We start from the raw sequence: 26,742 nt of genomic DNA on the forward strand, positions 1-26,742 counted from the left end.
CTTAAAAGTTGCCTTTAAAAAAAAGGGGAGGGGGGGATAGATTTGATCAAATTGTATTTCTGTGTTGTTTTAAACATCAGTATAGTCATTAACACTTGATTTATGAGAGATGAAAAATAACTTTGGAGACTCTAAAGACCAGGTCTTCACGTACTGCAAGTGGTTGTTTTCTGAGACAAGAAGCTGCCTGTTGTGGACGTGTGGCTGTTCCTTCAGATACCCTGGATTTCTAAGGGTGCAGTAGAACAAATATATTCCAGATAGATCTGAGTAGTTTAGAGATGTCTGCTAAGCTCCCTTTCCTCTTTGGAGCTGACCTATGCCTATGCTATTCAATTCATGCTAAGTATTTTTCACACTTACACAAAAGATTCTTTTAAAAGAAGAGCATGTCTTGTTTCTTGGTGATGATCAGTTAGCTTCTTGAGGCTTGGTTGCCTTTTTTCTTACCTACCTTTCTACACAAGCTAACCATCTTAGTCAGAAAAGATGGTCAAGGTATGAAGGGGGGGAAAGAAAGATAGAATGTGATCACAGGTTCTGAATTTAAGGCAGTGGAGTTGCTGGCATCAGTTAGTGGCCTTATTTTCTTTATTGTCCATCTTTTTATGTGAGGACACTTGTCACATTCCACTGCACTGTTCACACAATCACAGAAATGTAGGGCTTGGAAGGCGACCTCTAGAAATGATCAAATCCAGCCCCCACTGATGGAAAGGTTTTGGTTAAGTGTCCTTAAGAAAGAAGGGTATCACAAGTCGTGTGGCATGCAGAGCTGAGCTGAGCTGTGCTGGTGGGATGTATTGTGCTCACATCTGTGCTGCGTGTGATCAAATGGAGACGAGGGCACTGCACTGGGCATGTAACTGGTGCACTGGTGCTGCACAGCTCATACTTGTCTAAAGTAGCTTAGTAATTGCCACACGCAAGACACTCTTCTAAAGCAGACAGAACCATTTTGGTTTTTCTTTCTTCTTTGTCCTCAACTAAATCAATGCTTTTCAATTATTAATTGGTAATTCCTGCTTTGAAGCACACTGATCTCCTTGGAGTCCTCGCTCAAGCCTCTAGCAGATGCTAATCCAGTGAGTTCAGAGTGGGTCACCAGTTCAATTAAAAAACAAACCCAAAAAACACAGCAACAAGCAAAGCATCTGCTCTTGTGATGTTGGGAAGAAATCACCAAGTGCAATTATGACATTGTGGCTGAGAGAACTACAGTGTGCAGCTTCTTAAATATGTGCAGCTTCTTAAATAGGATAAAAATGATTCCAAAAGTTTGTAGGTGACATACTGCCACGAGAGGGAGCCCGAATAATTCACTCAGACATACTGAGCAGGTGAAGGTGATGGCTGTGAAAAGCAGTTTGTTTTATAGCATGGGGGAAGTTACGTAGCAGACTCAAGGCGATGAAATTGCCAGATTTGTGTTAAGCAACCTTTACACAGAACAGATTAGTCTTCTTTCTTACATTTCATATGAGATTGGTGCAGAAATAACAATGGGATTTCAGTGGCAAAGTTGCATCATGTGAAACATTAGAATTCTTCCTTTAGAAAATGATGACAAGAATGAGAAATAAGTCAAAACGTCCTCAGCGCTGTTAAGAGTTTGGGTAGAAGTTCAGATGTATTTTGAGCCCTCTCTGTGGCCCTGTGTACTTCTGTGCACATTCATGTCGTCTGTCTGAGCTAGGGGACTCTATTAAATCAACACAGCCATGGAAATGCATGGAATTTCCACATGCACCTGTGCTTCAAAAGGAAGGAGTGGAATTGCTCACTGCTCCTGAAGTGCTGAGCATGAACAGCACTTCCATTCTGAGTTCACGGAGCATGTTTCTACCTCTTCCCTGTGTAAGTGGTGTGATGGGCACTTTCAAGTACACTTGACCCAAACACGCTGCTTTCTGAGGGGCTGCCAAGCCACGTCTCCACAGAGCCTAGATCTGGCATTAGCTCTTCAGGTACCTCCTCAATGGAAGCTGGGGCTGTGATTCTGCTGATTGTGATACTTGGCTAAGTATGCACTTTAACTTACTAAAGAGAAAAAAAAAAAAAACAGCAATCTGGGTAACTACATCTGTCCATATGCAATTTTCCTTTGGGTTTTTACTTGGTTTTTACTATTCACTTTAACAGCTGCTGCATGCAACAGCTGCATTGCATCATGTAAAACATACCACGGCCAGATTTAACACGACTCCTTTTTGGCTTACAGGGTTTTCAGTGAATGCCTCATCAGAGCGGCTCAACATGGGAGAAATAGAGACTTTGGAAGACTACTGAGCATGTGCAAATCAACTGGCTTTTGCTGCATCTGTTAACCCTGGATTCTCCATTTTGGACACAGTATTCTCCACCATGCGTTCTTCTTCGCCTCGCAGTGAATCACAGAATCGGTCATCTCAGGCTGCTGCTTCTGGCTCCAACAAACCCTTTCTGCCCAGGACTGCACAGGCGTTGTTCCTGCTGTCTTGAGAATCTGCTTGGGAGTCAAGTGAACTTTGTTCAGAGTCCTGGGAGGGTGGGAGATTGGATTTGTTCACAACAAAGCTCATTTGGGCAGCAAGCTTTCACTGTGCTGTGATTTCTTCTACTGACATACCTGGAAAAAAATCAATCGGGATTCTGCAAAAACCGTTGCTTCTCTCTCCTGGTTACTCTTACCACATCCAACACTTGCAGTCGTGAAGAGAGAGTTTGTGGTTAACAGATGTTGGTCAAAAACAAAATGCCACACAGATACTGACTTCTGCGCTCCTTCAGGGCAAGAGGTGCTCTCCCAGCCAGGAGTTGCATTCATAAGCTAACCTTAGAACTGGCAACAGCAGGAGAAGGGCGGTGGCGAGCACAGTTTAGCTTGGGTTGGTTTGAAGTTGCACACCCCCCTGCCAGCCCTTCTCAGCACATTATTTTTGGAGGGAACGCTCGAGTCTGTCTTCGTTAGGTGGTGATGTTGAAGCTGTTGGAGTTTCCTGTCAGCATATCCAGCCTTCTTTGGACAAGTGGGGACTTGTGCTCTCGTGGGGAGGAAGAGGGGTGATATCTCTTCTTTCGGGTTGAATCTATCCCTTACGTGGTACCTTCTGAGGGTTAGGACCAGTCTATTTTGAGCTCTTCTCCTGCAAATTTGTCTCGTTTAAGAGACGGTAGGATCTTTACCATGTGGATCTCTAGTCTTTGGTGTGAGTGAACACTGGCTTTCACATCTGTACCCCCACAGTCTTAGCTAGTTGTCATTTCCAACAGCGCTTTGGTTAACAAGCGGAGATGCCTTTTGTAATGGAAAGAGACTGTGGAGGGCGAAGCTAAGTGCAGTGACAGCCCTGCTCACCTTCTACATGTAAAACTGCATCACGCGCCTTCACTCGGATCCATAATGTTTAAGTATGGAATCACAACCTTCTCTCTCACCAGAAGATTGCCACCGCCTTCCTTTCTCCACCCACCCACGTGCACACACCACACAACAAACCTAAAACTGCCAAATGCACTTAGTTTCAGCCCCCTGGTCCCATCTCCCCTTCCCAGAGGGGTATAACCTGCAGAGGGAGCTACGCTGCAGGTTCGGTGGAGGTGTATGAAGGTCTCTGTCATCACTGCCTAAAGAAAACAGTTTGAGTTGCTCAAGAGCAGTTTGGCTTTGAATTTTATTTTGTTTGATTTATTCATTTTTTGGGGTCACCTTCTCCTCCTCCTCTCTCTTCCCCCAGCCCCCAAACGTGTACAGTAACTATACAGAGACTGCTGCAGACTTGTATATAGTTTTTGGATCCAATAGCATGGAGAGACTTGGAACTGTCGCAAATCTGGTCTCCCTGTCTCCTTTGCTTTGTAAATTCATAAAAGGGGGAAGAGGGGTAGTTAAAATGTTTACAAAACTTTAAACTCCCTCTGAACTTTTGCCAGTGTGGGAGGGGAGGGAAAGAGAGAACTTAAATAAAACCTGGTTGTATTATATCTGAGAGCAAATTTTCTGCTTGCTTTTGTCGAAGCTGAGTTTTGAGATAATTGCTGGTGCTAAAACTGACCCCAAACTCAACTCTCATCAGCTTTCATCACGAAATGAGGAAATGCACAGCATCTGGAACAACTGCTGCCTTATTTCTTCCCCGGTGAGGAACACTGGTGGGTTTTTTCCTACTTGATAATTTTAGAGTTCAAATAAACAGCAGTCAGTTGAGATTGGACAGCACTGACAAGAAAGCTTTAGTTTTTGTCCCTCTCTCTGCTTACAAGAACGTGTGCATGCCCACTTATTAATGCAGGAGAGGTGAAGCCATAGCTGGCTTTCTGTTAGTGCAAACCTGTGCTCGTGGAGCCTTCCTTCTGCCAGTTGGTAACCACCCTCACTCCAATTCCCTTCTTAAAGGAGAGCTTTTATTCCCCTCCTGATGTAATGGCCACACGGGCACCTTGCAGGCTTCCCTTCCTAGACTAAAGCTTATTTTCTTTTTTTTCTGCTGCTTGATTTTGAGTGGAAAGTGCCAGTAAAGGCTAACGAGGAATGTTTTTCAGCCATCCACGTGACAACAAGAAATACCGAGTTGGTAAAGAACTAACTTACGTGGTCCTGAGTTATGTGTAGCTGTGGTCTTAAACTGTTTGTGTCCAGGCTGGTAATTTGTTTTGAAGTTCTAATTCACCTTAGTGTACAAGCTGTCTGCTTCTGAAGTGCTTGGTTTTTAACGGTATGATCTCATTTCTGCAAGCTAATTTTGGAATACTACAATAAGCAAAAGCCTGATAATTTCCAGCTCAGTCGGGGAACACGGCCAATTCAGCGATGGCCGAACGCAGCAGTGCACGCAGGGAAAAGGTGTGCTGACTTGTCGTGCCCCAAGGACCTTGTGGGGCTTCAGAGAGCCTGCAGGGAATGGACCAGGAGGAAGAGATCTTGTTCTCAAGTATTTAATATGCTGACTTGTATTGCTGCATGAAGGTAAGATGATGTGTTGAGTCGTGCTCAGGTCGCCTTACCCGCCTTGTCCGCCTCTGGGTCTAAAAGGGCCTGTAGGAACAGAGCTCATTGTTTTGGTAGAGTTGGGAAGATGAGCTACAGCATTGTGTCTGTAGGTGATGCATTTATGCACCTCAGTCTCCTTTTCAGACAGGACGTGAACCTGGATGGCTAACGGGGCTGTGCTGGGCTCTGAAAGATGATGTGGAGTTTGATGCGACAGATCTGAGGTTCCTTTGGAGCACGTGTCACCGGTGTTATAATCCCAAACTTCTCGCTTTGCTGCAGGGGCAGTGTGCAGTCCTGTGTTCCTGTGTCCCCTGGCAGCAAAGCACTGTCACCAAGAATGGCACCAGGCAGTGCCGTTAAAGGGCAGCAGAGCTGGGTCTGGCTTCTTGTCAGCCAAAATGCAGAGGGAGCCCTCCCCAGAAAACTCTGCATCTGTAACATGATAAAACCATTATGTTTTCAGGTCAGAAAGAACTGATGTTGGGGATGAACAGAAGTGAAATATTTCATTCTCATACCATCTTGTTGCAATAATTTTTTTTAAAATACTCATAGAATTCCCCTGCTGGCAAACCGGAGTGCCCTCCCTTGGTTCACTTTGCTCTTTCCCAAGTCTCTATCAGTGCACGTGTGACTGAAAACCAACCTGTTTCCTCTGCTGGGAGCTCTTGTGAACCCATCTGGAGGCAGAACCGAGGGACCAGGGGCTGAGTGCTGTGGGAGGAGGCAGTGCCTGTTCAGCACAGCTCGGAGGAGGATGCTGCTGTGGTATGGCACAGCACGTCCACTGGAGGACACCACGAAGGGGCTGTTGTGGCTGCTAGTCCACCTCTGGTCTACCCACAAAACAAGGATGCTGTAGAGCTGCTCTGGTTCTGTCTTGAAGTATTCAGTTAAAAAGATGGAGGCCTTTGTTCTTTTGCTGTGCCCATCTGGGCCACACCACCCCTGCCCTGCGCACAGGAGAGCCCATCCCTCGTGGTGGCTGTTTTGGGTGTCTGCCCCAATGCAGCTCGTGTTGTCCCACGCTGCCTGTGGGTGGGCATCCTGAGCACATCCCAGGATGGCTTTGCCAACAGCTGCCCCGTGTGCTGGCGGCAGGGACCCTGCAAATGGCCTCGCTGCCTATGGGCTCGGAGGCACAGGTCGTGGAGGGTGGAGCTGCCTTGGGAGGAGGTGTGCTGGGGAGGCAGGGAGAGAGGGAGTCTGCTGGGCTGCGCGCTCTCTGTCCACTTGCTGTTGTGAAGGAATTTTTGACCTGACCAGACCCAGCTTTTTATTATAGCAGCGACATTTCCGACTTGTTTCCTACTTGGAGGAGTTTAAGAATTTCTGCCAGCACTTTTCCAGAGGGAAGCCATGCCCTGCCACAGAGCCCTGCGCCCGCTCCTGCTGACACTGTGCTTCCTGCTGCCCGCTGCCCTGGCAGGTAAGGGTCTGCGTCTGCATTTGAACTCCAAAAGAAGAGGAGATGCTCACTCAGCTCTGCTCTCCTCCTGTCGCTTCGTCCTCCTTTCCCTCCCTAAAAACTGCCGTATGTATTTATTGCAATATGGTTGAGTGATGGAAGTTGATTTTGGAGTCGGTGTGTAGTGCTGAGTAAGAACGTCCTCTCCATCCTGAGTCCAGGTTTCTGTTGGGGAAACCTGAATAAATCCTGTTACTTCTGTTAGGCTGAGTAGCAGCAGTGCTTGTGTGAGTGCTGGTGGCTGCAGCCCAGGAGCCGGGTGTGCTGCAGGACATGGCTGTGCTCTGCAGCTGGTGGGTCTGCTTATTTGTCTGCTGATCGTGGTGGGAAAGCATTCTGAATCATGGAGACACACGTTCTCCTCCAGCTCAAGACTGTGCTGATCTCTGGTGCCTTCTGTGCTCTCCCTGCAGCACAGCACTTCACCAGTGCTGCAAGAACAGCAATGAAAGCATCTGTGACAACACTGAGCTCAGTCTAAAGCTGAGCCGTGTGCATGGTTTGGGTTTCCAGCCAGAGGTGCCTATAATGAATGGCCTGAAACAGCAAACAGGCTGTGAGGGGAGCAGGGTTGGTGTGAGCCCTGCTGCGTTGGGCACTCTTTGTTGAGGAGGTTGTCAACTTTGGCCCCATCTGCTCCCCTTAGAGCCTCTGAAATGCAGACGGGACCTAACGAGTGGCTCAGGCCGGTGTGAGAGCAGAGCACAGCGCTCACTTTCCTGAATTGTTCTGACTTCCAAGAGCTGGAGGAAGGCTGCAGCTCCCTCACAGCCTGTTCTTACATTGTGCCCAGCAGGAGGGCCTGGCTGGCAGCTGTGCAGGTCTCTTTTTGGAGGGGCTGTCCTACAGGGAGAGGAGCTGAGCACTGCACCTGGCCGTGTCTGCAGGGATGGAGCAGCAGCACTGCCGCTGGTGTTCCCTGCATCCCACTGCTTTGAGATGAGTTTTTTCTGGGAAACCTTTGAAAGTAGCTACTAAGTAAGCCTTAAAAACTGGATATGTTCCTTCTCAAACACCGGGCTCTGGTTTTCCTATACTGCAGCATTGATCATTTAAGCACCAAGTTTCAGTTTGTTCTGTGCTTGTGCTCCCAGGAGCAGTGGCAGTGCTCCTCCCACAGACCAGGTGAGGTCTTTGTCTTAACTGCTTGCTTTTGCTCTGCAGACATCAGCTGCTTTTCAGTGCAACTGTGAGCTGGAAATTCTTCACCTCTATCTTAACTTCCCCCCGTTGGCTCTCCCTGTGGGGCTGGGAGCTTTGCACTGGTGGATGTGTGCTCGGATGCTGGAGCACAGCAGAGGCTCAGTGCTAACTCTTGCCTTTCAAATGTGTGAGGCCTCCTTACGTTTGTTCTGTGCTACCTCTGAGCTGGGCCCTGGGGAATAAGCAGAGGCTGTGAGCTACCCCAGAGCAGAACAGTTCTCTGCTGTGTACAAACAGTTACCCATCCCTGTCCTGTGCTCAGGGCTTTTAGTGCACAGTGGAATTTTTCTGCATCTCACCGTGTTAGAAAAGGAAATTTCCTGCCTTGTGCTGACCAAGAAGGGAAGAGCATGCAGGCAGCGCTCTGGGTGCACACACACACACACACACACACACACACACGCAGCCCAGCCTTTCTGTAAACAAGTTCCTTTCACATTCATCAGAACCGCAGCTCGCACTTGCAGTGCTGCACACCACAGGCTGCCCTTTGTGCTCCATCAAGGCCTCCTTTCAGCCCTGCTCTGGCTCCATGCCTGCTGCGGCTACCTGGGGCCGGCCAGCCCCTGCCCTCCGTGTCGGCACAGCCCTGCTCAGCACGGCCTTCCTGTCCTCATGGACGCGGTTTCCATATCTGGGCAGCAGAGCTTTGTGCAGGCGCTGCTGGGCTGTGTGCTTCCCTGAACGCTGCCATCAGGGCTCTGCAACTCCAGAAAGTTGGTATGCCTCTGAGCTGCTGAGCTCTTCCCAGGGCTGCATCTGTCCAACGAGGGAAAGCAGCAGAGCCCCACAGCGTGCATCATCTACTGCAACTGGAAGAGATCAAACGGGGGGACTTCTGCACCTCCAAATGCTTTCCAGTTCCTCTTCCTTCAAACATAGGTGGCACTTAATCCTACAGCACAGCGAGACTGCAAAGAGCGACTTTCTGCTCTTACTAAAGCTGACTTCTTTACAACTGCCTGAAGGATGGGGTGGGGGTTGGCCTCTGCTTGTGGGTAACAGTGGTAGGATGAGAGGAGGATGGCATTCAGCTGTGCAAGGGCAAGGTCAGGTTGGGTATTAGGACAAATTTCCTCTCCGAAAGAGCAGTGAGGCACCGGCACAGCTGCCCTAGGAGCGGGGCAGCCACCATTCCTGGATGGGTTCAAGGAAAGGGTGGATGTGCACTGAGGGATGTGGGTCAGCGGTTGGACTGAGTGAGCTGAGTGGTCCTTCCAACCTTCATGATTCTGCAGGTTCAGAGCCCTGTGTGAAAGGGCAGGGCAGCAGGAGAGCTCTGCAAGGCCTTGCTTTGAGTCGTGTGTTTTGTGTCTGAATGCTGATGTGGGCTCCTGGATTTTTGTTTTGAGCTTGCATGGAAATACATTACACTGTAGTGGGGTGGTCTGGGGAGGAAAGAGGCAGAGCAGATGACCTTCGTTATGCTAAAGGGGAAAAGAATGGGAGAAGGCCTCATACAAGGACTCTTTTCTGATTTTGTTCTCAAGGGTAATACAGTGAGAGGGTTATTAGGAAGCTCTTGAAGTTTGAGCACTAGGATGTGAGAAGTAAATAGTTTGTAAACTTCTTAAAGCTGCAGTCATTCCAGCAGGTCTGTCCAGGCTGGATGCAGCTCTTTGTAGACAACTGGCTCAGCACTGACGCTCCTTGCAAATTACTGACACTTGTCATCTCCTGGATGAAGTTACTGGGCTGGAGGTGGAGAGTTACACCAGAAAGCAGCAGGTCACCTCCTTGTAACCAGTGTAAAAAGGTGCAAACATCTGCAGCAGAGAAGAAAAGCCCCGGGGTTCTGAAAGGATGTGAGCTGTGGAATTTGGCATCAAGTCAACCTGTGAGTGGCTGTGAGTGATGGACGGCTGTGCGACACTCACGGTACAGCAGGTGCACTGCCTCTTGTCAGACACACGAGCACCTGTCCTCCTGGAGCATGTGCTTTTCTGTCCCTACAGGCATCACCCTGTGGAGGGGGAACATCTTACTGTCATCTGCTGACAGACCTTGGGGGTAACGAGGTCCTGAAGTCAGCCTGTGTGGGAAGTGGTGCTCACTGGTGTTGGACGGCTCCATCTGCCGCATGGTCCAACCCTGAGGGCCCTTCAAATTTGTTCCTCCTTGTGAAGGTTTTCCCAGCCTTACCTTTCAGCTATCCAGTACCTGGGGTGCAGGAACCTCATTGCTGTGCAGGCTCACCAAGGGTGGGACACAGCTGCTTTGTGTCGCCTTTGGTGCCTCTGGATCCCCTCGCAGTCCATGTAGCTGTTATCTCAGTGGGTCTCTATTAATCAGCAAACCTGTTCTGTTATTTCTTTGTAGTGTAGTAACCACTGTTTTTCTGGCCTCAGCCATAACAACTATTGCAGAGAGGATGGGTACGCAGTGCAGTAGGGGAGAAAGAAGAGGTGCCATCCACTTGGCCTGCTGGCCAACACTGGGTTACTCCTAGTCTGTTTTTTCTCTGCGTTTCACCTCCGTGCCGTAAAACCCCAATAATTCCGATTGTTCCATGTCTTTCCCTGAAGTGCTTCCAAGTGTGTTTGGGTGTTCTGTGGAGTGTCAGTACTGTGGTGTTGAGGGCAGTTACTGCTGGGTGAGATCCCGCAGGGCAGCAGGCAGCGCAGGGGCACCCACCCATACCCTCTGTGTGCCGTCCTGCTGAGCTGCCCTGGGGCAAAGCAGCCCTACAGGTGCTGAGGGTGGGTTTCCTTACAGCTGGCTCTGACCCTGAGGCTGGCACATAACTCAGGTGTTGCACACCTGCCCTTGTGATGGACAATGTGTTTGAGTGTGTTTCTCAGTAGCTCTTTATTTCTACAGCTTTATTCTGTGAACAGAAGCAGCAGATGCTACTTTGCCATTTATGCTTGGCTTTCAAGTTTCAAGACCTCTGTCCAGGTCTTAAAACTCACCAAGATCATTTAAAAATAATAATAATAATTAGATTGCTTCCTCCTTCCTTGGCTGTCAGAAAGAAGTCCTGTGCCCTGCTCTGAGAGCTGCTGTGATTTCTCCAGAAGCAACGTGTGCCTTCAGGGGCTACGGAAGAGATCTCTGGGACGTGGTACTCTGTGGAAGGGATGCACATCTCCAGCCCTGCAGGATGGGTTGGGAGAGGCCCTGCTGAGGGTATGGGTGTTTCTGGGGAGCCACTGTGGGGCACAGAACTCTTGTAGGGAACCCAGGATGCTGCCTCTGACGTGGGGATCGTAGATGGGCTGAGTGTGTGAGGATGCAGCGTTGCTGCTGCTCCACAGTGCTGCCCCGGCTGGGTCACTGTGGGAATTGCAGAGCTCAGCCTGGGGCTGCTGGGCTGCTGCTGGGGCCAGAGCTAAGCTGGGAGCTCAGTGAAAGTCTTGTCGTGTCCTTGGGCACAGAAAGGTCTTTCCTGATCTACCCCAGAGCAGCGCTCTGGTTCTGCAGGCGGCTCTGAGGAAGGCCAGAGCTGCTCCTTGGTGCTTGCTGGGACGTGAGGTGCTGCTGCCGTGCGCATTGCGGTGCCTGGAGCTGATCCTCCGGGGCTCGCCCCTCCTGCAGAGGCAGCCCCACAGGGGCTCTGGGCAGCCTCGCAGGGCTCGCTGTGCTGCTGCCGGCTGACCCCGTCCCTCCGGCACACGGCAGCTCTGTGCCTCATCCCATGCTGTCGGCTCTGACTCTTCTGTCCTTCCCTTCCCGGCGCGGAGAACCGCCGTCTCGGTTCAGTTGTCCCGGCGTTGGACGCTGCTCGTTCTTTCCCGTCTCTCCCCGTCGCGGTGTGACATTCCCAGCGGTTTCACAGGGAGCGGTGGAATGTCTCCTGCCGCCGCCAGGGCCCACCTCAACAAGCCGGGCATTGATGGCGGCGCTGCGCTCAGCCACACGCAAACAGGGAGGGCTGTGGCGCGTTCCCCAACCCCAGGGGGGGAAGGAATAACAGGATGCGAAGGGCAACATCAGAGCACGGTGCCGCTTTCATCTCCCGGCGCGGTGTGGGGGTGCAGGGGGAGCTGGGGCTCTCAGCGGGGTCTGTGTGCTGCGCATCCTCTGCACGCCCGACCCGAGCCACCCGCACACAGCCGTGACCGCGGCGGTTCCTCTCCTAGCAGAGCACCCACGGGGCCCGCTGCCCACGCTGTGGAACGAGCCGGCCGAGCTGCCCTCCGGATCCGGCCCCTTCGATGCCACCACCACCGCACGGCTCTCCGATGCCACCGCCTTTGCCCCGTACACCTCCGAGCTGGAGCCCGAGGACACCACCCACCTGCACCGGCTCGATGCTGGGGACGGTACGGGGCTGCCGTTCGGGAAATGCTCGCTGTGCGTTTGTTCTTTCTGGGCTGTCATATCCTGGCAGGGGGCTGGAGGTGGCCTGCACCCTCCTCCGTACTGCTGCTGGGAGGCACTGCCTGCTCAGGGCCGTCTCCCTGTGGACAGGTCTTGCTGTGCAATGCCCACCAGCCCCAGAGCAACTGCCATGACCTCCTCCTGCCCTGTGTCTGCGCTTGGCACTACTGCAAACACCTGAGCCCAGGCAGGAGTGTGCCTGAAACTCTGCCCTTGAAAACAGGGTGTGAGCAACTCCACTGGCACCTCAACTACAGCAGCCTGCTGCTGTGCAACAAGCATGCTCTGGGAGTGCATGTAACAGGAAAGCAGAGTGCTGAGCATCCCATTTGTGCTGGCTTCCACGTCCCTGGCAGCTGGCTTGGGACTGAGGGCCAGGCAGGAGCCCAAGGATGGGGCCACACTGCAGCTGTAAGGGGACACGAGTACTGGGACACTCTGGGGGGGAAGATGACAGGAGGGTGTCCTGGGGGCCACGGTGCACAGGGCAAAAGGGGTGAACTCCACTGCCCTTCCCCTCAGGACCCCCCAGCCTCACCCCACTGTGATTTCTGTCCCTGCAGGCTCGCTGGGGCCCGGAGCTATCGGTGCCATTGTCATCGCCTCCCTCCTGGGTACATCTGTGCTCGTGGCCTTGGTTGTCATCACGCTGAGAAAGTTCTCTGCCTCCTGAACTCAATAAAAGATTTCTGTACCACAACACTCCTCTGTCTGCTCCCCATCTGCCGCACTGACGTTGCTCCTCGTGTGCAGCTCTGCTGGGAGCACTGAGCCCCTGGCAGCTCCACGGCAGCGGTATCAGCCCACAGCTGGGTGGGCTACAGAGGTAATGGTGCTGGGGATCGCTTTGCACAGCATCCCTTGGTGGGAAAGGGTTGCTCAGGTGTTGTAAATCATCCCGACTCTCCCCATGCATCACCCGGCCCATGTTCTCATCCCTCCCTTCTTCCACCCCTTGCCTGTGCTTCCATTCCCCTCAGTGGTCGCACTGTGGTGGGGACCTGCGGCGCTGACAGGGAGGAAGGAGATGCTGGCACGCTGCTGTGGCGCTGGCTCACTCAGCTGTATTTCATCACACAGAAAACGAGACGACGAGAAGTTCCCCTCAGTGCCCTGCAGCAGCCTGGCAGAGGCTGTGGGAGCTGCAGCTGCACACCCATGAAAAGGCGTGCATGGCCGGGTCTGAGGAAATAACACTGGATGCCACTTGGTGCCTGGAAATGGCACAGCCTGTGCTTAAGGTTTGAAGTCATCAGAAGTCACAACAGAGCTGGAGCGAGTCCAGGGTGTGAGGGGACAGTGCGTGGGCAGCCATGGGCCCCTCTCCTTCCCACAGGCAACACAGCCAGGTGCTGGTATCCTGATAGTGGGGAATCTGGGCCCCTCCACTGGTGAACAGCTGCTTCTGGTGGGTGAGGGAGCACTTCTGTACTGTTAAACAGCCCCTGTGGGGCTTCAGCACAGGGCTGTGCTGGCTGTGGCTCTGCTAAACTGGATGGGCTGTGATGTACTCAGTTCAGTGGGTAACTCAGAGGGCTGCCTGAGGCTGGAGCTCCTCTGGGGTTTGCGTGGGAGATTTTGCAGCTGCTGCCAGGTCTGAACCCGGACCCGGAGGTCTGATTGTGCTCAGACAGTGCCTGTGGTGTGCTCTTCTGGGGGCATGACCTGGGGCATCCCCATCAGGTGAGCCCACTGCATCAAGCTGGAGGCTGCAGACCTGTCCCAGCCCTCCCTGGGGCCCTGTGTGTGTGGTGGCATGGAGCTGGCCCAAGGGCGGACCCCCTTCTGTGCTCCTTTTGTTGCTGCAGCTTCCCCCAGCTGCATCCTGGGCTCACTGCACAGCTCTCGCATAACCAGGACCCCACACTGATCTGTGTCCCCTTCTGGAATACAGCCCGCACACCACCGCAGCACACGGCAGTGCCTGGAAGACTCCTTGCTGCGTTACAGAAATGCCCAATAATCCTGATTCCATAACGGGTGGTGGCTGCAGCTCAGGAGCAGCACAGCCCATACTGTACGCCCAGTGCTCTCTGCTGTGGTCACATGTGGGGCTGTTTGGGGCGCTGTGCCCTGGGCTTCATGCGATGCTCAGTGCCACAACTGGAGCAAGTGATGGTCTGGCTCTGCTTGCGACAGAGGACTGCGTATTTACATGAACTGTACAGGGAGGCTGCACGCAGCTGGAGGTGTGGGTTACAAGCATGCAGGCGTGTTGCTGAGCCTTCTACCGTGCAGCACAGCAGCTCCCGAGGTGCCGTCATTCACTGCACGCTGCTTGCCTGCTGGCACTCCTGGAGCCCTGCAGCACGCTGCAGTGGGCGCAGCAGAGACCATGCGCAGCCTGTCTTCCCAAAAGCACCGGATCAGCCTGGGAAAGCCATGGTGCCATGCCTCTGCAGCAGCTGAGGGAGGGGATGAGCCACGAGGCAGGGCCAGATGCGCTTTGAGGCCTTCAGGTGAGCAGAACGGAGGTTGGGGCCTCTGAGGTGGGGCTGCTGGTGGAGCAGGGCTGTGTTCAGAGCACATCAGAGCGTTGGGGAGCAGGTCAAGGGTCTACCCAGGAGATGCTTCATCAACTTCATTGGGGAAATGGAGTCCTGGGGGCTTCTCCCAGGCCTGGTGCCAGTGGGCTGTGTGAAGGGATGTGAGACGATTCCTCCACCGAATTCCCATCCCTATGAGGTGCGGCTTTAAGAGAGCCCCGAACTCAAACGGTAGCAATGAGGTGTGAGTGGACGACGCTAATTGCTGAGTTCCATTTGCTGCCCCAGGTTCCCTTGGTTGGCACCCAGGGCCTTTGTGTGGTGCCAGTTTGGGCTCACGCTCTTTGGAAAGGGGTGATTTCAGCCAGCTCGAAGCACTGCTTTCCAAGGAGGGCTCAGCACTGTAGAAAGCACAGCAGGCCGCCTGGGAACTGAGGTCCATGCGTTCAAGGGTGGACATGCTTGGTGTGGCACACCAGGTCCCGTGCCATGGCCCCCAGCACCGCCACCGTGTCCCCCCAGCTGGCAGCCTCTGTCCTCTGCTCCTCTCCCAGGCTGCTCCCCACGCTCGGGGATGCCAGCAGTCATTGGCGGCTCCTGCTGCCCAGTTTCCTCCGCTGGCTGTCATCTGACTTGTGCACCCGGAAACATTCCTTCAAGTTCTGGGCTCGGATTTTGGGGTTCAGGATCTCCTCCCCGATAGAACTGGGGAACCAGCCCCTCTCCTGGTCGTGAAGACGCTCCCCAAATATCCAGCCTAAGCAGAGACAGAGACAGGGGTCAGTGGGGAAGGACAGACTGTTGCTCCCACCCTGGGACAGCTGCTGTGAAAGAGCCTGCAGAGCTGGTCGTGCCTTCTGGAAGCTGCTGTTGGCTGCTCAGGGTAAGAACAGCTCTGGGTTACACACTGGTGGCTGCATCAGCCCTGCCCTGCACCCAGGGCAGGAGGCAGTCACACCCTGCTCTGCTGCCAGCTTTCTTGGCTGCAATGCTGACACTGCCTTCTCTCTCTGTGGCCAAAGGACCCCTCCTGGCTGCTCAGCAGCTGCCTGCCCAGGGAGAAGCCCACCCTTCCATGGCTCCTGTCCCACCCCCCGTACCATCATCTGTCTTGTCCAGGATGTTGAGGACGTCAGCCAGCTCCAAGGACAGCTCATCTGGCTGCTGGGCCACGTAGGGGTGGACACACTGGATCTGCGGGCAATCTGCAGGGGGACAGGGTGAGAGTGAGGGATGGACTGAGGCAGAAGCAGCTCAGGTAGGTGTAACTGTGAGCTCTGAGAATGTTTCCTCTGATTCGGTGAGAAACATCACTGAGGCCATGGGGTGAGGGGAGGTGCAATGGGGAGGAGTGCTGCAGGGAAGGGAGCTGGTCCCTGCACAAGTCCCTGCACTGCTGCTCCACTGAGCAGCGCAGAGGGGTGGAGAGTGCTGGTGCAGCCCACCCTGGGCTGCAGGGGAACAAAGTCAGAGCCAGGCCTGGAGACAAGTGGGTGAAAATGTAAGGGAAGCCCAGGCAGAGGCTGGCTTCCAGAGGGCTCCAGCCTAGGGCTGGATGGGGAGATCAGCACAGAAGGGACCCTGGGTGGGGGTGAAAAGCTCCTGGACACCACACAGTGAATCTTACCAGAAAGTCTGGATGTAAATGAAACAAACTTGGTTCGCCGGTTTGGGGCCAGTGAAATCATCCAACGCTTCATCTCGCTCCTGGACAAGGGGGAGAATTGGAGGCCATGAGCAGGAGAAAGTCCTGGAGACACCACCTCTCCCCCCATTCCTGAGCTCCTGATGCTGCAGGCTGACCCTGCAGCCTTGCACGCAGCTCCTTGCAGGGCTCTTTGGATTCTCCTTGCAGGACCTGGCTTCTCGTAGCCCTGTGAAGGGCCCACCTGTGCTCTCATCCTACCCCTGCAACTAGCTGTGCCCAGGCATGAGGACAGCTCCTGGTGACAGCAAAGCCCAGCCAGGGCTCTAGCTGCAAGCTGCCACTGAACAGGCTGTCATTGCTGTGTGGGTTCAGAGCCGGGAAACACTGTGAGATCTGCAAAACAGATCCACCAGTGTCTCTTTGGAACCCACTTCCCTCTTCTGTTTGTTCAGTTTTCTGGTTTGTGCCTCATACTGGCCAGATCTCTCCTGCAGCTCTGGAACAGCAGCTCGTAGCAGTCCTGCATCGCTTCTCTGTACACCAGAGCTGTTGGCAAGCTGTGTGCTGGTTTTCACACTCCCTGTGGTCATCCTAGAGACGGAGCAGGTTGCAGAAGCACATAAATGCAAACACCTCCCTGAGCAAAGGCAACCCTGGCCTGGTTTATCATCCTCTGCACAGCTCAGTCTCACAGACGTCAAATATGCGTGTGCCCTGCATAATGTGACTGACATCTCTATTTTCAGTACAGCAAAGCTGCAGTCACATGCCTGGGAGGAAGGTGCAGCTGCTCACTATTGCTGGGGGCTCATCTCCCTCATCCTGGTGTTGCATTGTGCCGAGGGGATCGGCTGCACCCCCAGGCCTGCAGGATTGTGTGGTCTCAGGTGGGGCTGCTCTCTGCCCAACATGTCAAGAGCTGTCAAACAGCAAAGTAACATCAATCTGAAGGTGTGTGACCTGCAGTAGCTGTGAAACTGGTGGTGCATGTATACTTATATAACACCTCTAATTGCATAGAGCTGTGCCTAGAAAACTGTGAGCCTGCTAAGACTCGGGTCAATGAGAAAGTCAGGCCCTGAATTCCAAAACAATCATGCCTGTGTTAGTACAGCTGAATCATTTGCCCAGTATTGCTGGAGCCTGAAGCAAAAATATTGCAAGCTGAGAATACTGTACATGGGGAGATGAGGAGGCCTGGAAAAGCAGAGGGGCTGCTGCAAGACTGGGATCGGCTGTGGATGGGGCTGAGGAAGAGCCCTCTTGTCACACCCTCACCTACAACCAGCAGCCACTCTGCTTCACAGCTGGTCAGGCACGGCTCCCAGCCTTGTGAGCGAGCCAGCTTCACTCACTCCTTCGAGTAAGAGAGACTGAAGGCAGCCTCACAGGCGTGATGTGCAGGGCCAGCTATGAAGGTCTAAGGCCAGCTGCAGCAGTGGCATCCCTGCCTGTCTGGTCCTGGTGAGCTGTAGGAGCTGCTCCCCATGCAGACAGGCCGCTGCCCTTGTGGAGGTGCAGGGAGCGCGCGGCGCTGAGCCCTGTGCAGTGCTGGCACGGTACTCACTGCGACGATGCCTTCAGCATGTAACTGGCCTCCCGGTCATCAGCATTCTCCAGCAGCCTCAAGATGAAGACGTTGGCCAAACTCTGCCCCTGGTCTTCTAACTCCTCCACCCGAAGAAGCCCCCGGGGCGCTGAGTCAAACACTTGGTACTTGTCTCTGGGAGAGGTTAAAGAGGAGATAAGGAAAAACTGCAAGCATGGCATGACAGTGTGGCTTCATCCACTCAGATGTGTACCTGGGGACAGACCGAGCACCTCCGTATGGTGGGAGGAAAAGGGATGAGCAACAGCTATGAAACCCCACTGCAAGGCAAGAGATCCTCTCCTTGCTCAGCTTCCGTTGTCCCATGTGGCCTAAAACAAGTCGTTTGCTCTGTCTGTGTGACCCATGCACTGTGCTCCTTCAAAGAGGTCTGTGAGGCTCAATTCATTCCTATTTGTCAAGCACCTCCATGTTTTTTGGATACAAGCTGCCACAGAAGCAAAACGTTTCCAGGCATGCAGACACTGCAGCGACACGTTGATAAGAAACAGGACTGCCGAGATGCTCCCTACTGGTGAGTGCAGTTAATGCCACAAAGAACGTGCTGTTCTCTGGGCCCTGTTTGTGCCGCTGTATTTCACCAGTCTCTAGCTGCACAAAACGCAGTCTTAAGCACCACAACATTCCTGAGGCAGGTTACATCATGTCAAACATAACTGCTAGCTGCAGGCATCAATTGACACCCCTCCCTGCTGCTCATATTTTCTGGACTCTTTTCTTAGAAATTTAAGTGACTAAATGTGAGCTGTTCCTTCGGCGGTGACGAGTCAAAGCTCACTCCCTGGCAGAAAGACAGGCCTCCTGGATCAGCCCCACCAGCCGCTGGAACTCACTGCCACCCCACAGGAACTGGCCAATACACATTTGCTTACCCTGCTGGGAGACATGTGTGAGCCCTGCTTGCCCTGAGGCTTCATCTGGAGAGAGCAGTGCTGCCCCCGAGCAGGCAGGGCTCTACCACTGGTGCTTACAAAGGACTCGGAGTGCCCACGCGCTACCTGAATTCTGCACTCACCCCGGAATTTGCCGGCAGATGACCAGCAGATCGTTGAAAAGGAACAGGTAGATTTCTCTGAAGAGTTTCTTGGTGCGCAGCGTCCGCGATGTCTTTGGGCCGTTCATCTGCTGCAGTTCCCCCTGCTTCAGCAGCCAGCGGGAGTGAGAGATGATGGGCACAGACTGGGAGCGAGACAAAGACAGCCGAGATCAGAAGAGCAACTTGGACTCAAGTGGTTAAGATGCTGAAAGCAGTGGGAGATGCAGAAGGAAGTGAGTTCCCACCAGAATGACTCGCACTGCAGAGGATGGAGAGCTACACAGGGTGCAGCGTGCTCTGCCACCCAGCCCATGGCCCAGCACAGGGTGTAACTGCTATGGTGGAGACACAGCAGGGGCCCAACAAGCAAACAGTTGAGGACAGTGGTGCTGGAGTGCCAAGTGCTGGATTCAAACACCAGGCTACGCCCTGCAAACCCGATCCTGTCTCTGGTGCATCTGATGTCTCATCACCTGGGCTGAACCTTCCTGGACAGAGAGGCTGTCTTTAAAAACAGTTGGCTTTTTGGCTAAAAGAAAACATGCTAAATGAGTTCTCACTGGTTGGGTTGCTCAAGCAGCAACAACGGCACTTCTGTTAGAGCTTTACCACACACCAGGGCAGTGAGGCCCTGGCACTGCTGCCCAGAGAAGTGTGGCTGCCCCATCCCTGGAGGTGCTCAGAGCCAGGCTGGATGGAGCCCTGAGCAGCCTGAGCTGGTGGGGGGCAGCCAGCCCATGGCCAGGGTTGGGGCTGGGTGGGCTGTAAGGTCCCTTCTAACCCAAACCACTGTGTGGTTATCTCAAGAACCCCAGAACAAAGCATGTCTTATATTAGAAGAACAGTATGGTTTTGGTTAAACAACTGAAATACTGGAAATATCCCTTCCACCTTCACTCCTTCTCTGTGCTCACCACACATGCTGCAGTGCAGCCTTTCTTCCTGTGCCCTTGCACTGCTTATACCCCATGTCAGTGCCCAGGACAGCCTGCCCTACAGCCGAGCTGTGGCATCACCACTGCAGCTGGGGAGAGATGAAGGCAGCCTCGTGTCTACTGCAGCCCAGTGCCATCCTGCAGACTGTGATCTAAGTGGACCCAGAACAGATCATCAGCAGGTAATTAGAGCCTGTACTTAATGGATAAACACAAGGATGAATTACAAATTGTGAGATAGCCTTCATTTTGGTATTTTCCGGCTTTGAAGTGTTTTGCTTTTTAGCTTTAATCTCCCTGTAATAATCATTTATAATGTAGAACAATAGCTGAAAGCTGACCTACATTTTGAAGTGAGGTGAGAGCCAGGCGGAGTGCTGGAGCAGGAGCTGCCCATGGCACACAGGCAGGCTGATGCCAGCACATCACCCCTGTGTGGGCACAGCACTCTGGCTCTGTGCCTGAGATCACACGCATCCAACTGCAAATGCAGTGCCTGCAGCAGTGCATCTCCTTCAAAAGTAGCAGCAGGACAGAGTGGACAGCAGGGCACTGCCACAGCTAAATGGCACCGAAAGGGATGTGGCTGAGCTGTTACTACTAAGTATGCATATGCAGTGCCAGGATGCTGTTGGTTCACTGCCTCTGTGGGGGTGCTACCAACCCGTGCTCATACCTTGATCTTAAATTCCAGTTTCTTCTGGATGCTGATCATCTGCTCTGTTCGGCTCATCTTCCTGACTCCTTCATTGCATGCTTTCACCACCTGGCAAAAAGAGAAGAGAAAGGTTTGCTTTCAGTGGCCTAAGCAGCTAAGTGGTGTCAAGCACAGAAAGGCCTGACCCTGAGGGGAAGAGCTACAACAGGAACTGACCAAGCCAGGCTCTTTCATCAGCAATGTGTCCACATGGGAAAGGGGAAAATAAACAACCAAACCCAAAAAAGCAGCACCCAGAAGATGCTGCAGCTGGAGGCTGAGTTGTCAGATGGCCGCATTCAGGTACCAGACAAGACAACATTAAGCAGCACTCCTGGCTGTGCAAAAAAGGGAACGGTTTGTTTATCAGATCCTGACACACCAAACATCTCCTCCTCCCCATTCCCAATGCCTGAAAACAGAGGAACACACACAGTATGATCTTCAAGAGGAGAACAAATCCAAAGATCCTCGTTTCAAAGATGGAAGTGCTGTGGTTCTGCCAAGCAGCACCAGTTGCCCAATCTATGGGATGTGTCAGGGAGAGATGTTTGGGACAGCCCACCTGCATCCTGAGTACAAACTTCTAACAGGAAAAGAACCCCAAATACAACACGCAGGCACTGCCCTGTTACAGGAGCTGTAACCTAGATGTCACTGCCTGTTTCATAAGGAACTGCTCTCTTGAGAATGTGTTAGGTAGAAAAATCATGTCGGAGAACAGGCACTGCTTCGTGCACTGCTTCTTTTACAGAAAATTCACCAGAGTATCAGCAACTGAAACCAAGATCTGCTTCTGCCCATCCAGGAAAGTAATTATGGGAAAAATAGGCATCAAATGGCCACTGCTGTGATGTCAGCATCTAAACTTAAATGTCTACAGACAACTATGTAAAGACAGTTATGAAAGTGATGATGGGTCTCTGACAGATGAATACAAAAAGAGCATTTTTCCACCAGCAACCCACAGCAACGGCCCTCCTCGAGCTCTGGACCAGCAGACAACAACAGGCTGCTGAAGCAAGGAAGGATTCTGGAAATATAAAGTACTGCACACTAATCATCATTGTTACGGCTTCTGTTTTTATCCTCAGTGATCTGCAGAGAGAACATTTCCTGGGATAGGTTAGAGCAAGTCCAATAGCCTAGTTTATTTTAATATCTCAGTCATAAGCTGCAGGCGGATCCTCAGGCGGATGTTTTAATGCAATTTCCAGCTTGAAATACTTAAAGTGAACTGCAGGATTCAAGAGAGAACTCCAAGCTCTTGAAGGCCAGGAAGAGAAGAGGATTCAACTCCTCAGTCCCTGCAGCACCCTGCTTCGTCCACACAGCTGCCTGCAACTCCCCACCTCTCAAACATTAAGTCCAAAGGTGGGAATCAAAGGGACAACTTCAGGAGTGAACGCAGTCTGTATGTCTTTTTTGGGGTGAAACTGACAGCGATTTAATCTTAATGGCCTTCAGATAGGCTCATTCAAACTTACTGTTTCCAGCTCCTTATGTGCTTCCAGAGCAGTGGTTTCCCTCTCCGATTTCTCTTCCACTTTCTTCAAAATATTCTGCAGAGGAGCAAAGGCTGTGTTAACTCTGATCCCAGTGTGACAGCACAGAAGGGTCTTTGCTCTCCTTGGGGTTACTTCTGTCCATCAGGCTAATTACAGGGAGGATGACGGAGCACAGATACTCTTACCTCTGAGTTTCTGTTTTTTGTTAAAGCCTGTTCCATCTGGCTACAATTGAATATCTAAAAAGTAATGCTACTGTTTTATAAAAGTGAAGTAGCTGGACCTGCTGCTAACAGACAGTGCTACTGGCAAGCCAAGAGGTATAAGACTTTTTGGGATGGAGCTGTTTCCTGCTCCCTTAGATGCATGTCCTTCAGTGCAGTGGTTAGAGGTGCAAAGGGGAAGGTGGCTGCCACAGGCTGGCCCCAGACACCATGATGTGGGGTAGTACATGGCTTTGGGGTGGTTTTATGCTGACACTGTACAGCAGCATCTTAACAATCAGGCAGCTGGTTCCAGTATGGCTGCTGCCCCTTCTGAAGTTTCTCCTCAACTCTTTTGTTCAGCAAAACATGGCAAGTTCAGTGTGAATCTGGAAGTTTTCTCTCACTGACTGAACGCTTTTCCACAGCTGAGAATGTTCAATTCTGTGGAAAGGCTTCAGCCAGCTCTAGGATTAATTGTGGCTGTATCTCATTTGCAACTGTTGAATAGAATCCCTGGAGTGATGCAGACGACCTCTGGGCAACATAGAAGAGCAAAACCCTACCTGCACCAGAAGCTTGAGCCGAGTGATCCTTTGAAATGGCAGAATCAGGAAGGAAGAAAAGGATAAGCCTCTGCACATGGGATCCAGCTCCAGCTGTGTGATCACCTCCCGGAAGGCTGGCTTGTCCTGGCTGAGGGGGAGAGAGACAGCGTGAGTGCTGCCCTGCCTGCACCTCTGCTGTGTGGGTGAGGACCCAGCAGCACGTACCCCAGAGACAGCATCTGCCTATAACTTCTCCTGAGAGCAGAAAAGAAGGAAGGAGGAAACGGAATGCTTCTAGGTGTATTTTGGTTTAAATCCAGAACTATTTATAGCGTTGGGGGATGGAAAAAATAGACTTTTAATGTAGAAGCCATGGTAGTGCGTTCACATGTGTAGCACATCTAGCTCAGCAGCATACGCTGCACTGCGTGCGTAGGTGTGTGTGAATGGGGTGTGTGTCCAAGTAGATGAGTCAGAGGAATAATTATATATCTCTACACAGTTGGATCTCTGTGACAAGGTGGAATTCACACAGTCATAAGAATAAGGCAAGTCACAGAACTTGGCTACTCCTGGCTGCTGAGCTGGAGGATGGAAATCATTATCTGGCCTGAGAAGAGCACACGCCATCCCTGGACCTTCCCTGAGGGGAGCACAGTAGGTGAGTCCAAGCAGCCTCAACAGCTGCAGCCAAAAGCCAGCACCTCCTGGCAATTCTGGGGCCCGGCCCAGGGAGGACACACACAGCTGGAGCCACAGCTGGCAAGATCAGCACGGATGCAAAGACATCACTAACTGTGCAAAACCTATCTTCACTCCACGTAACTCAGAGCACTGTGACAGCACTCGCTGTAAGTGCCTCTCAGAGCTGCAGCAGGTGCCTGTGTCACCGTGCCACTGCCACAACAGAATGGATCTGAGTGTGTCCTGGGACACAGCCAAAGTGGGAGCAACTGTGGAACATCTCAGGCTCCATGTTCACCAGAGTGCTGCAAAATTCCCTTTACTTTGTGTTCTCCCTCAGACAAAAAAAAAAAAATTAAGAAAAAGCTTCCCTCTAAATTCCTATCTCCCACAGCTCCTTTTCAAGCTCACCTAATCCAGATTATGTCTCTTTCAATTCCAAGTGTTTAGCTAATGACCCCAGACACGGCGTTTATACTGCTCACCTCTGACTCAAGGAAACCCTGCAGTACCCTTCTTTTGGGAAGAACAGTTGGCCAAGCTCAGCAGAGGTTGCTTAGAGTGTGTTGGGTTTATTTGTTGGGTTTTTTTGCCTCAAAAGCTGGAGAGCAGAGAAAGGAAAGGATTAGGGCTCATTACACTCCCCCAAACCAGCTGCTGCTACGGGGAGGAAACAGTGCAGTGCATGCAATGGGCTGTCCTGAAAGGATCCAGGACATCGTAACTGAAGAGAAATTAATTCTCCTGCTCAAAGACAGGCTTGTAGGGCAGTCTTTGTTTTGAGACGATAGAAGAGAATTCCTCCCGGACCAGAAGCCTGACTGAACTTGAAAAACATTGCAAAAATATGTTGGATTCTATCCTCAGGCCTAGATAGCGCCTGTATTTATAATACCGGAATGTGATGAAAATGGCCTTTTCTTTTTTTTCCCTTCAAGAAAATGTTGTTCTTCTGATAAGTTTTCCCAAGTGTGGGAAGGTTCAGCCTCGTTGGGAAGCTTAGGAAAAGCAGTGGCTGTTCTTGTCATCAAGGAGCTGCGTTGTAACCTCGGCCTTTCAGTCTCTTGCCTCTACTTGCAGTTTAAGAATGTGTATGTTTCACAAGTGCGTGTTCCCACATCCATCACAGCTACTTCCCACAGCTGGGAACTGCTGGCTCTGAACTCACTTGGTATGTTACTTGCCTACTCTGTCACCCCACCCTTACCCTTACTCTAAAGCCTTTTAATTGCATCAGTGAAGTGAGAAATCCTGTTTCTGTACCATTTAGCACTATCCCAATTAGCAGTATCCAACAGCTGAATCTATCGCCTATGCAATTTTAATACAGCATCAAGCACGGGAACTCACAGAAGCTGCTTGTAAGTTCTCTCCTGGTAGGTCTGGTTGGAGACATAGGTGATGTACACAGAGAAGTGATCAACTGTATGCTGGTACACAATATCGCACACATCCGAGATCACAATATTCTCCTCAACCCGTCGCTCCAGGTCCAGCAGGAAGCTAGATGAGAAAACCAGCACTCAGTTTAATTATCGCCTGCATGTCCAACACAATCCCCAGCTTCTGCCCCTGGGGCTGAAAGCAGTGAATGTGTCACTAAGCTTTTGGAAAAGACTGGGTAGCAGACTGCTTGCAGTCAGCTCTTGCATCCTCTGCACAAGCTTAGTTAACGAGATACCACTCAACTGCCAAAACCCCAGCAGCAGTTGTCTTACCGCTCACTAACAGCCTTGACATCCAGGACGTTGGAGAAGAGGATGTGTGCCTCAGACTGGTGTAAGATCTTTTTTAGACGCTCATTCTCCATGAAATGAGACACCAGCAGATTCAGACTCTTGCAGTACGAGGCTTCGGAAGTAACCAGCTCAAACATTGCCTGGGGAGGAACCCAGAAAAGGCCATCAGCAGGTCTGTTCTACTGCTCATGCTCACATACAAGCACTTCATAGGCTCTCCCCACCTCCCCAGTGTCACTGGGTCTGACCTGAGGCTGCCTCAGGTCCCCCTGTGCCCCTCGTCACCATGCAGCACATCCCTCTCCCCTTTGGGCAGCTCCCTTAGGCAGCCCTCACACACCCTCCTTGTGACAGCACCGGCTTGTAGCTCTGCTTGCTGGGGCTCGTTGTGCTGTGCAGCAAGGCTTCATTGCACCATCAGTGCTCGTTTCAGAAAAACCATGGTGTGGGGGTTGGCACAGGGCAATCCCAGCACACCACACACGCTCCTTGGGGCAGAGCTAATACAAAAATACAGCTGTGGTGCTCCAAGGCCCTGTGTGCTGCCCAAACCTAAGGAAATCCAGCTGTTGCTGCACAAGGGAGGCTGCATGATCAAGCCTGGCTGCACTGTTTCTGACACAGAAGCTCCTAATGATTACTGTAAGCTATAAACAATCTCCAAATTTCAGAACTTGCTTTTCCTGTGAAGGGAGAAGTCTTTGGCAAGCAACTTGTCTTCCTCAGGCCAGTGATGTGGTCTGGGGAAGCAGAAAGAGACATGGATGGTTTGATTTAGAGATAAATCTGAAGTTCATGAGCTGAGGATGTAAAGCCTTCTGCCTATAAACGTGCCACAGGGACAGTCTTCGCTTTCTCTCTGGGCTGTGTGCAGTGGTAGATAAAGCAAGTGATTATCGACACAAACACTGAATCCATTACTTTAAGTAAGATTAATTTAAGATTCTTGCATGAGCTTTGATGCAGCAGAAAATCATTAGCTCTTTCAGACATTTCTTGATGAAGGTGCATGCTGGGGCTGGGCCATGCTATCACTACAGAAAGGTTAACCTGTTGGTAGCGAAGTCTTCTTTCATTCCTCTCAAAGCTGCTTTGCCAATGCAAGTCCCCCAGTGCCCACAGCTCCTCTGCTGCATGCTGGTGAGGAGGAGTGGGCCCCGAGCCCCACCAGCTCTGGGGCTGCATGAGCAATGCAGAGCCAAGCAAGTCCAAAGGAATAGAAAGTATGTACAGCTTTTTTTTTTTGCTGTGCATGTGAAAAAGTATCTTCTAAATTAGCAGGGAGTGCATCCTGTGCGCTGATTTGGTTGTTTGGTGGTGGCTGTTTTTTGTTTTTTTTTTAAATCTTATTTTTAAAGAAATGATTTGAAACTTTCTGTTAATCAGTTTCTGGTCTTTTCCTGGAGTTGCTGCTATTCATTGCAGAAGGACCTAAGGTACAGAGACCTGGATAACATTCCTGACACTGGTGCTGTGCAAGACCTGCAAGGATAGGAACAGCAAAGAGCTGCTGACTGTCAGCTAAATTGGCATTTCCATTCTTTGTGGAGTTAGCAGCCTGGGAAATAATCCCAGTGAGCAGAAAGGCCAATGGAGCCCTAAGCAGGTGGCCCTGTCCTGCACCAGGGAAGGAGGTTGTGCCAGTGCAGCCCCAGAAAGGAGAGTGAGCAAAGGGTGCAGGTA

General features: G+C 51.8%; 3 protein-coding genes across 24 annotated transcripts in view; 2 read left to right on the forward strand and 1 right to left on the reverse strand.

Moving 5' to 3' along the window:
- The window catches only part of GIGYF2 (GRB10 interacting GYF protein 2), a 73,271-nt gene extending 69,303 nt beyond the window's left edge, over positions 1-3,968 (forward strand). For all 18 annotated transcript variants that reach the window (XM_048955533.1, XM_048955548.1, XM_048955550.1 and 15 more), the window contains one exon: positions 2,222-3,968. In XM_048955533.1, coding sequence (XP_048811490.1) covers positions 2,222-2,289 — 68 coding nt within the window. In that variant the 3' untranslated portion in view covers positions 2,290-3,968. The remainder of the gene's footprint in view (positions 1-2,221) is intronic.
- Positions 3,969-4,082: 114 nt separating this feature from the next.
- Positions 4,083-12,897, forward strand: SNORC (secondary ossification center associated regulator of chondrocyte maturation). Its single transcript, XM_048955573.1, has 3 exons — positions 4,083-6,401; positions 11,726-11,908; positions 12,530-12,897. The coding sequence occupies exons 1-3, from the start codon at positions 6,332-6,334 to the stop codon at positions 12,637-12,639; spliced, it is 363 nt and encodes a 120-aa protein (XP_048811530.1). The 5' UTR covers positions 4,083-6,331; the 3' UTR covers positions 12,640-12,897.
- A 111-nt stretch (positions 12,898-13,008) lies between these two features.
- The window catches only part of NGEF (neuronal guanine nucleotide exchange factor), a 44,772-nt gene continuing 31,038 nt past the window's right edge, over positions 13,009-26,742 (reverse strand). For all 5 annotated transcript variants that reach the window (XM_048955553.1, XM_048955554.1, XM_048955555.1 and 2 more), the window contains 10 exons: positions 25,039-25,199; positions 24,671-24,823; positions 22,655-22,784; positions 21,865-21,939; positions 20,357-20,446; positions 18,725-18,888; positions 17,668-17,823; positions 16,080-16,159; positions 15,553-15,657; positions 13,009-15,209 (listed from right to left, as the gene is read on the reverse strand). In XM_048955553.1, the coding sequence (XP_048811510.1) occupies positions 15,037-15,209; positions 15,553-15,657; positions 16,080-16,159; positions 17,668-17,823; positions 18,725-18,888; positions 20,357-20,446; positions 21,865-21,939; positions 22,655-22,784; positions 24,671-24,823; positions 25,039-25,199 (1,287 nt within the window). In that variant the 3' untranslated portion in view covers positions 13,009-15,036. The remainder of the gene's footprint in view (positions 15,210-15,552; positions 15,658-16,079; positions 16,160-17,667; positions 17,824-18,724; positions 18,889-20,356; positions 20,447-21,864; positions 21,940-22,654; positions 22,785-24,670; positions 24,824-25,038; positions 25,200-26,742) is intronic.

This window comes from Lagopus muta, chromosome 9, assembly GCF_023343835.1.
Source record: "Lagopus muta isolate bLagMut1 chromosome 9, bLagMut1 primary, whole genome shotgun sequence".
Taxonomy (NCBI): domain Eukaryota; kingdom Metazoa; phylum Chordata; class Aves; order Galliformes; family Phasianidae; genus Lagopus; species Lagopus muta.